The sequence below is a fragment of the Pundamilia nyererei genome, unplaced genomic scaffold (genome assembly GCF_000239375.1).
Source record: "Pundamilia nyererei isolate P.nyererei 1_Seehausen unplaced genomic scaffold, PunNye1.0 scaffold00398, whole genome shotgun sequence".
NCBI classification, from domain to species: Eukaryota; Metazoa; Chordata; class Actinopteri; order Cichliformes; family Cichlidae; genus Pundamilia; species Pundamilia nyererei.
Window position 1 is genome coordinate 325,667 of NW_005187799.1, and position 9,968 is coordinate 335,634.

At 38.6% G+C, this 9,968-nt stretch overlaps 1 protein-coding gene across 1 annotated transcript in view; it reads left to right on the top strand.

Annotated features, from left to right (window-relative positions):
* The window catches only part of crb2a (crumbs cell polarity complex component 2a), a 51,027-nt gene that overhangs the window by 21,867 nt on the left and 19,192 nt on the right, over nucleotides 1-9,968 (top strand). The window contains exons 2-5 of the mRNA XM_005753075.1: nucleotides 3,679-4,371; nucleotides 6,351-6,546; nucleotides 9,226-9,365; nucleotides 9,656-9,826. Of these exons, the coding sequence (XP_005753132.1) occupies nucleotides 3,679-4,371; nucleotides 6,351-6,546; nucleotides 9,226-9,365; nucleotides 9,656-9,826 (1,200 nt within the window). The remainder of the gene's footprint in view (nucleotides 1-3,678; nucleotides 4,372-6,350; nucleotides 6,547-9,225; nucleotides 9,366-9,655; nucleotides 9,827-9,968) is intronic.

The window sequence follows — 9,968 nt, forward strand, 5'->3', positions numbered from 1 at the left end:
CCCACCGACCCTCCAGCAGACGACGAAGGCTGGAGCGGTCCCCCAGACCCTCCAGCGAAGGCGGATGAAGGCTGGAGCGGTCCCTCGGACCCTCCAGTGAAGGCGGATGAAGGCTGGAGCGGTCTCACTGACCCTCCCCCCATCGAAGGCGGATGAAGGCAGACGAAGCTGATGGAGGCTGGAGCGGTCCCACGGACCTTCCAGCAGACGACGAAGGCTGGTGCGGTCCCCCGGACCCTCCAGCAGAGGCGGATGAAGGCTGGAGCGGTCCCTCGGACGCTTCAGCGAAGGCGGATGGCTGAAGCGAAGGCAGACGAAGCTGATGAAGGCTGGAGCGGTCTCACTGACCCTCCAGCAGACCAATCCTAGCATGTAGTTATTTTTATTTTTATTTAATTTCTTTTAGCTTTTCTCAAGTCTGCTCTGGTAGTCCCATAAGCTGAGATGTCTTCTTATTTAAAGGTAGTGTCTCTGGCTGTGAGCAATCATTTGATATCACTGTTCTACTATGATTTCAGTTAGTCCACAGTGATGTAAAACTTGCTTCACTGGGCACAGTGTCAGTGATACTGGTGTTCTGGCAGTTTCCAATTCACGGTAGGCTTGAGCTTGGTGGTTCCTAGGTTATTCTTGAATTTCCAAACCATTTTCTCCTCATCCTTCCCCAGACCTATCTCAAAGTCATACATCCAGAAAAACTATTTGAACTGATTTATGTGATGTTTGAACTTGGAATTTGTGGTTGTTCAGGAATGCCTCCAAGAGACCTCTCCAACTTGTATAAATTCTCCTTTGTACATGTTTAATCTGTTCCTTGGACTTTAAAAATTTACCTGATCTGACTGCATCACTTTCTAACTTTGCTACACCTGCTGTCACTGAAGATAACAGCATTTGAGATTCTAAATCTCAAGCTTTGCACAGAGCAGTTATGGAAGACAAGAAGTCAGACACAGATATAGAATAGAGAACTCAGTAGGCTTTTAAAAAATAAAGATGTGCAGACTAAATGCTCTAGTTCTAAAAAGTTCACAGTATGATTTGACATGGTGTAAAGAAGAAAACAAAACAGCACTGTAGGTGATGTAGTCCCAGGTTGAGGTTTTGTGGTCTATGATTTTATAATGATGGAAGTTAAGATTTGTGGCATAGTATATTTACAGTCATTGATCCTTATTTCTTATATTTTTGCACATTTGTCACACTTCCATGTTTTAGACATAAAACAAATTTTAAATGTTTGATAAATCACAAATTAATGTTGAATAACCAAAAATGATTTCGTTAATTACCAGTATTGTTAGCTTAGGGTACCTGTGGCATAAACATTACATTGGGTGGTGGTCTAATAAATTTATACACAATTGCAACTTGTGTATGCCACTTTTCACTATGATGAAAACTGGGAACATAAACTGCATATAAGAGCAAAAAGAAAGAATAACACGTATAATCTTTTGGCTTGATTACTTTCTATTTTGTAACAGAATTTTGTAACAGAAAAAATGCAGACAATTTGTAATCATAACCATGTTTCTTTACTTTTATTATTTATCTCTCTTTTCTTTTACACTGTCACTCTGCTCCCACATTCCTCTCCTCTGCAACTCAGTCACTTCTAATATCTTCCACTCCAGTGAGAATTTGGAACCATAACACCGATCAAAGAACTGGGGACCGGGAGGTAGACTGGGGTATTTTGGATAGTGTGTTGAGAGTGGCCTATTTAAAAGGAATGTGAACTGATTCTACTGAGACCTAGTAGCACTGGCTGATGAGGGCACACATTAATATCTATTGAAAGAATTCACTGTACTTGCCCAGCCATTTTCCCTAGATACCCACAAATGTGAAATATGGACTGATATTTAGATACTGCATATCTGCCTTAAATTGGCAGTTACAGTGTAGGTTTTAGTTCCCATTAGTTATGGTCAATGGCCAAATGAAACTTACTGAAGATTGTATTGAAGAAGGATCTACTAGATCTACTAGTAGAGGTGCTACTTGAAGCTTTTCAACACAGCCCTCTATGGTGGCATCTGGTGGCCAGAAATATTAAGACCAGCCTGAATCAAAATGAACTGCTTCATCATGATTGCCTGCTCAAGAGAACTGATTTGACAGCTTCTGTTTGATATCATGTGACGATTCTTTGTGATATTGGGCTACCGTTCTGCTCCTGTGAACATGTTCTTTTTTACAAAAAAAAAAAACCCAAAAAAGTTATTTAATTTAATAATTTTGATGAATAAACCATCCTTGTTTAGACATGGGCCATTTTTTGATCTTCCTTTGCTTGTGACTTTGTAAAAATTGTCAAGTCTGTCTAGATTACAATTAAAATTGCCATTTTGAGACTAAACATGCAGAGAAACACAAGGTCTTGACTGATGTGGAGTGGTAGGGGATATTTGAACTTAAAAGCAAAAAGAAATTTGAATCAAGATTTACACATTTACACAACTTTGTCATCATAAAATTTAAAAACAAAAACAAAAACAAAAAAAAAAACAACAGTAAATTATGAGGAGTTTATCAAAAAAAACCAAGACTTAACAAAACGTAACACTTTACATTGCAGGAAATCTGTACAGTGGACAAACATATAGTTTTTCTCCTACGCTCTGATCGAGAGCTGTCATGTCTGCCACACACTCCAGTTACTCATCTTTGTATAGGTCATCTTTGTAACAAGACTTTGAGAATACAGAGGAGGTGGCAGTAATATGCTGAATGAAAGGGACTAGGAAAGGGAGTGATTTGACCACGGAGCTATATGTATGCTCGGAAAGGTTTAAACTGAAAAGAGACAATCTGACAGATTTTATAAAGGCTGTCCAAGTTTATATCTATTATGATGGATGAAAAAACACAAATAAGTACTAAAATACTATATACTAATGCATCAGTATTCTAATAGGATAATAAAATTGGATATATTAGCCTGGAATGAAGTAAAAGATATTGAGAGTCTTTTTAGCAATTAGATACAGCATATTCTTCCTCTTCTTTTTCACTCACTTCTTCTTTACTAATATTCATGCTCCAATGAACACATCCAGAGCAACTTGGGGTTCAGTATTTTGTTCAAGAGTCCTTTCACATGTAGACTGGAGCAGCGAGGGATCGACCCACCAACCTTTAACACAGAAACCTAGAAAATGATCTGCTCTACACAGCCAGCCTGGAAATAAACCCAATTCCAATGAAGTTGGGAAGCTATGTAAAATGTAAAAGAGAATACAATGACTTTCAAATCTCATAAATCCATGTTTTATACCCAATAGAACAGCAGTCCCCAACCCCCGGGCCTCGGACCGGTACCGGTCCGTGAGTCGTTTGGTACCGGGCTGCGAGAGTTGAGGCTCAGGTGTGAAATGTATAGTTTTCAGGGTTTTTATCGGTTTTCAGCGTTATTTTGTTATCGTTTTTATCATTTACTCGGTTTTCCTTGGTCTTTTCACGTGTATAAATCTTCTTTTTTTCGGTACTGGTACTAGTTTATTTTGTTGTATTTATCCGCGACACCTTAAAGGCCGGTCCATGAAAATATTGTCGGGCATAAACTGGTCCGTGGCGCAAAAAAGGTTGGGGACCGCTGCAATAGAACATAGAAGACATATTAAATGTTTAAACAGAGACATTAACTCAATGTATTTCCTTTTTTTCTCACAGGAACATTCTGCACAGCCACAGCAGACAGATGCTTGTCTGCACCCTGCCAAAATGGTGCTACCTGTGTGGACACAATGGATGATTATGCCTGTATTTGTGCCAGAGACTGGGTGAGGTACATGGGCAAAAACTGTGATGAACTCTATGACGCCTGCTCTTTTGCTCCGTGCGAGGACTGCAGTAGTGTTCCTGGCACCACAGAGTACCACTGCATCTGTCCAGATGGACTGACAGGAGATAACTGCACAGAGGAGGTGGATGAGTGTCAGAGCAATCCTTGTTTCGAGCCTCGTTCTCTGTGTGTAGACCAACTGAATGGCTACTTCTGCAGGTGTCCACCTGGGTATGGAGGACGAGACTGCAGGACACCTGTAACCGACTGCATTGATGAACCCTGCAAGAACAATGGAACGTGTTTATTACAACCTGAAGGGTTCGAATGCCATTGTGCACCTGGGTTTGAGGGAAAGACCTGTGAGGAAGATATAAATGAGTGTTCATCAGAGCCCTGTCAGAATGGTGCCATCTGTATAGATGGAGTGGGAGAATTTCACTGCTTCTGTGTCCCAGGTTTTCAGGGCTATAACTGTGAAATTGATATCAATGAGTGTGCTTCAAGACCCTGTGAGAACAACGCCACTTGCATTAATGAGAAGGACCACTATAAGTGTGAGTGCCTGATGGGCTTTAAAGGTACATTCAAAAGTTGCATACACACACATCAAAGAGGAAAACTGTGTCCATATTACGTTATAGGCATATATTTCTAAAAAGGCCTAAAACTATACTAATACTAAAGTGGCTAAGGCCAATTACAATTTATTTAAATGGCACATTTCATGATATGAAAACTCAATGTGGTTAACAGAGAAAATAAAGACATAAGAACCTGCAAAGGTTTACAGTGCCTTGATGCAATGAAAACAGCAAAACAACAAAGCACCACAAAACAAAACAGTAGCAATTAAGTGTATGCATGAAAGGTTTTGAGCATGTTTTTGAACGTACACAGAGTTGTAATGGCTCTCAAATGAGCAGGCAATTTGTAACAAAGAATATGACCAGAATATCTGAAAACGCACTCAGCAAACTGAGATATGGAATTGTTAAAAGATAATCACCAAACAGACTTAAATTCATGAGCCCACCTTAACCAAAGTTAATCCAAGTATAGGCAGAGGCAACATCTACGCTAGGAGTTCCCAAGGAGTGCTCTCTCACATAAAACAGACGTTCATTTTTAGAAATTATTCATCAAACTGAAATGTATTATGTGCTTCCAGCTACAGGTTGGGATGTCATTTACTTTGTATTCCTACCACTTTTAGGCAATGTGAACCAAAGTCTCACATAGGCAAGACTTCCATAGTAGTAATAATACAGAGAAAGCAACAACAGTAAAAAAATAAATAAATAAAAACAAACAAACAAAAACAGATGAACAAGCAGTTGGTGACAGGTGGAAGTAAAAAGCCAACAGCCAGCAGTCTGAGATGATGGGGCCTGATTATTTAAGACCTTGTATGTGATGAGGAGGATTTTGAATTTGATTCTGGATTTAACTGGGAGCCAATGAAGCAAAGCCAGTTTGGGAGGAATATGCTCTCCATCGAGTCTAATCAACTCAAGGCAACTCAAGGCTTCATTCCAGACATGAAGTGATAAATGCATGAACTACTTTTTCAGTATCACTCTGAGACACAACATTTCTAATTTTAGAGATATTGTGCAAGTGGAAGAAAGCAGTCCTACATATTTGTTTAATATGTGCGTTAAAAGACATATCCTGGTCCAATACAACTCCAAGAGTGTTACTGGAGGCCAAGGTAATGCCATCCAGAGTAAGTATCTGGTTAAATACTACCGGTATGTTTAACCAAGATTTTTAGGACTGAGTACAAAAATCTCAGGGTTATTTGAATTTAGAAGTAGGAAGTTAACCTGCTTTCCAAATTTCTTCTGAGATTTTTGCACTGGTTCATTGTATATTTGCTCCCAATTTCACAGAAAGTTTGCAGGGTCTTTATAAATATATTAACTCTTCAGTTGTGCAGAAGCTAAAGAGTCTTTATGTTTTCTACATAACTGCAGCAAGGTGCTACCTTAAATCAATGGACCACGGGGATTACCTTTTTAATTACACAATGTATTGTGAAAAAGTGGAAAAATGAAAGAACCTCCACATTGTTAATGCGCTGACAAATAAACTTCCAAAATATGTATTTCAACAGTATATGTTACCACTAATTGTGGTCTGAACAGAAACTGGTTGATTTGATGATTTGCTTAGAAAATTTTTGTTTCATATCACACACTCATTTTCACTAAGAATGCATCAGTAGGAAGACCGGTGCTCGCTCACATCATAGAAGCATTTCTGCTTCTGCTAATTCTATTGTTTTGTTTGTCGTTGATAAACTGGGCACAGCCGCACAGAGAGTATTTTAAGCATTTAGGTTAGATTCATCTCTCATTCAATTAGTTTGTTTAAGGATTTTACCAGAAGCTTTTAATCATCAAGGGTATCTGAAGACGAGAATAGGCACACTAATGTTGATGGTCGCTGATCTCAATGGGTAGTTGATTGTGCTTTGTTTTCTTGACATGACAACTTATTATTCTTTCATCGCTTTGATTTATCTCCTTTGCTTGACTCCCCCCTTCTCTTCCAGGAGTCAACTGTGAGACTGAAATAGATGAATGTGAGTCAAATCCCTGTCGCAACGGAGCCGATTGTCATGACCTCATAGGAATGTACTCTTGTGAGTGTCTACCTGGATTTGGTGGCATCCACTGTGAAGTTGATGTTGATGAGTGTGCCAGTATGCCCTGTCAGAACAGTGCAGTCTGTCATGATATGATTAACAGGTAGGCCAGTCCATCTGTAGCTGTCACAATAGCATAGACCATGAAATACTAAAGACAGATACTAGAAAGCTACCAGGTTACTGTTTTAAGGAGCTGATCACACCCACTAAAGGCAGTAGTCGAGTAGTCACACTAATTCTCTCAGTCAACACTAATGATTTGTGCAAGAGTTTGATTTGTGCAGGAGGCTGTTAATACACAACATACAGTTTAAACATGTGGAAAGCAGTAATATCATATACTATAATGTGTGCTTTTTTGAACATGAAAAATAGACATAATAATCATAATAACTTAACATATTTTTAAAAAATCCTTGTACCTTATTTTAGATAGGCTCTTTATTGCCATTGTGCAATTTTGTTCAGCAAAACTCTTTGATGGCAGTCTTTTTCAAAGCAGCATATAGAATAAATGATATAAAAAGAAAACAAGAAATAGGAGGTACTAAATTGACTATTACTAAGTAGTTTGAGTTCAATAGTGCAATTATGAAAAGAAAAATAATAATAAATATCAGACAAATTATGGCTCATGTGAATGTCCAATGAATTTGACGTGTGGGTGTAAGGTGCAATTTGCCAGTCCAGCTCAATCTTCAATCAGAGCTTTCACAGCCCTTGGAAAGAAGCTCTTTTTCAGTCTTTCTGTGTGTGCTTTATTGACCCCGAGCGTGCTAGAGGGGAGGGAATCGAAAAAAAAAACCTAGTCCATGACTCTCTGAGATGGGGGCTGGGTAGACTTCAGTGTAGACATGGTCCAGTGTTTTTCCATTCCATGTTCCCATGTGGATGTTTTTGTGTTGTTTTTTGTTTTGGTAAAACAGACTTCAGGTTTGTGTGGTGAAAGCCACACAAACTAATGAGGAGTAAACTGGGAATGGGCGGTCTGTGGATAGCCTGATGCAGCCTGGCTTTGTATGATCTCTATCCAGTGTTATGGATAATCCAAAATGGATAATGAACATAGTGAACACATCTAAGAAGAGCTGAAGAGTTTCATTCAGGTTTCAGAGCTCATCACAGTACAGAAACAGTACTAGTTGCCTCTGACAGTGGACTCATCTGTGTGGCTCTCTTCCACAGCATGTCTTTTATCCTGTCTTCCTTCTCTCACCCTAACCGGTCGCAGCAGATGGCCGACCCTCCCTGAGCCTGGTTCTGCCAGAGGTTTCTTCCTGTTAAAAGGGAGTTTTTCCTTCCCACTGTCACCAAAGTGCTTGCTCATAGGGGGTCATACGATTGTTGGGGTTTTCCCTGTATGTATTATTGTAGGGTCTACCTTACAATATAAAGCGCCTTGAGACAACTGTTGTTGTAATTTGGTGCTATATGAATAAAATAAAATAAAATTGAATTGAATTGAATTGAATCTCAGGCTTCTCCTGCTAAGCATCAGTGCTCAGTTCGATACTGTTGGCTGTAATATTTTATGGCAGCTATTTGAGTATACAGTAGGTCTTGTAAGCTGCTGTGCTGCAGTACTTTGAATCATATCTATCTAATAGACTCCAATTTGTTCATGTAAATGGAGAGTCCTCTTTACACACTAAGGTTAATTATGGAATTCCACAGGGTTCTGTGGACCATTTATACATGCTTCCCTTAGGCAGTATCATTTAAAATGCATAACATACATTTTCACTGCTATGCAGATAATACCCAACTTTATCGATCCATGAAGCCAGATAATACACACCAATCAGTTAAACTACAGGCTCTAATTTCCTGCCTCTTAATTCAAATAAAATTGAGGTTATTGTATTCAGCGCTAAAATCTTAGAATATGGTATCTAACCAGATGCTTACTGTGGATGGTATTTGCTTGGCCTCCAGTAACACTGTGAGGAATCTTGGAGTTGTTTTTGACCAGGATATGTCCTTCAGTGTGTATATCAGGGACTAGAAAGAGAGAGTATATTCCTCCTATATTGGCTACTCTTCATTGGCTCCCTGTCAAATCCAGAATCAAACTTACAATCCTGATCCTCAAATATAAGGTCTTCAATAATCAGACCCCTCTTATCTTTATGAGTTTATACTACCGTATCACCCCATGAGAGCACTTTGCCTCAGATTGCGGGCTTACATTATAAAATGATGTAAAACTCTGGGCTTCCAATGTGCAGTATTTATCATTTTAGTCCTTGTAAGGCTCATTTAATTTTGTCATGTTAGTAATGTCATTATCATTGTTTCTATTATCATAGCTACTGCACTAATGTATAGAATACCCTTTTAACCACATTCACCATGCTCATATGCTTATTTTATATATTTATTTTAAATGCTGGGCTACCTCACGATAGAAATTGTTACATTATAGCTGTCAAAGATATTCAGCATTCATCTATTGCAAGTTAGCTATAAACATTACAATACTTATGTGATGTAACTAAATGTAATGCATCTTAAATGTAACACAATTAAAACTTTAATAATTTCTGCTTAAGTTGCTTCAGATCAGATAATGAATTTCCATGACCTCAAATTACTTTTTTATGTCATTAACTTCCACTTAGCTCTATAAGCTCAATAATATTGTTATTCTCTTAAGACAAAAATGCCGTCAATCTGCCTATATAATTCACTATCAAATATGTGTTTAGACATAACAACTGTTTTTTTTGTTTGTTTGTTCCACGCTCTCTAAATGTTGATATCCTTGTGTCTTTTACAGCTATGCATGTGACTGCTCTGATACAGGATATGAGGGCAATCACTGTGAGATAGATATTCCTGAATGTATGTCTGATCCCTGCCAGCATGGTGGTACTTGTCAAGAAGGAGTCAAAGAATACACCTGTCTTTGCTGGCAAGGTACTGATCTACAAGCTCCAATCCAAACATTTCTGTCCCAGACACAAGAGTACAAACTGTGAATGCCTCTGATGTTCACGATTCTCTCTAATAACACCCCCATCTGTTGTTGTTGTTGTTGTTGTTGTTGTTGTTTTTGTGTGTTTTTTAACCAAACCACAATGAGATACTGGAATTGCCTACAGAAGAAATCAGAGTTGCACTTCACAAAATCAGAGTCATGTTTTTTTTGTGTGTGTTTGTTTTTTAAATATTTTCAGTGTGTGACGCACACCTTTTTTTCTCTCTAGGTTATGAAGGACCAAACTGTGAAGCTGATATAGATGAGTGTGCTGATCAGCCCTGTGAGAACAATGGGGAGTGTTTTGAACGCTCTGATGCATCTCACTGGGAGCTAGACTGGGAGCTGAGCTTTGCAGATGCAGCTGGATATATTTGCCAGTGTCAGTCGGGATTTGCAGGTCAATAAAAGTAAAGGAATCAGTGAACAAAGAATTATCTATCTATCGTACAGATAGATAGATAGATAGATAGATAGATAGATAGATAGATAGATAGATAGATAGATAGATAGATAGATAGATAGATAGATAGATAGATAGA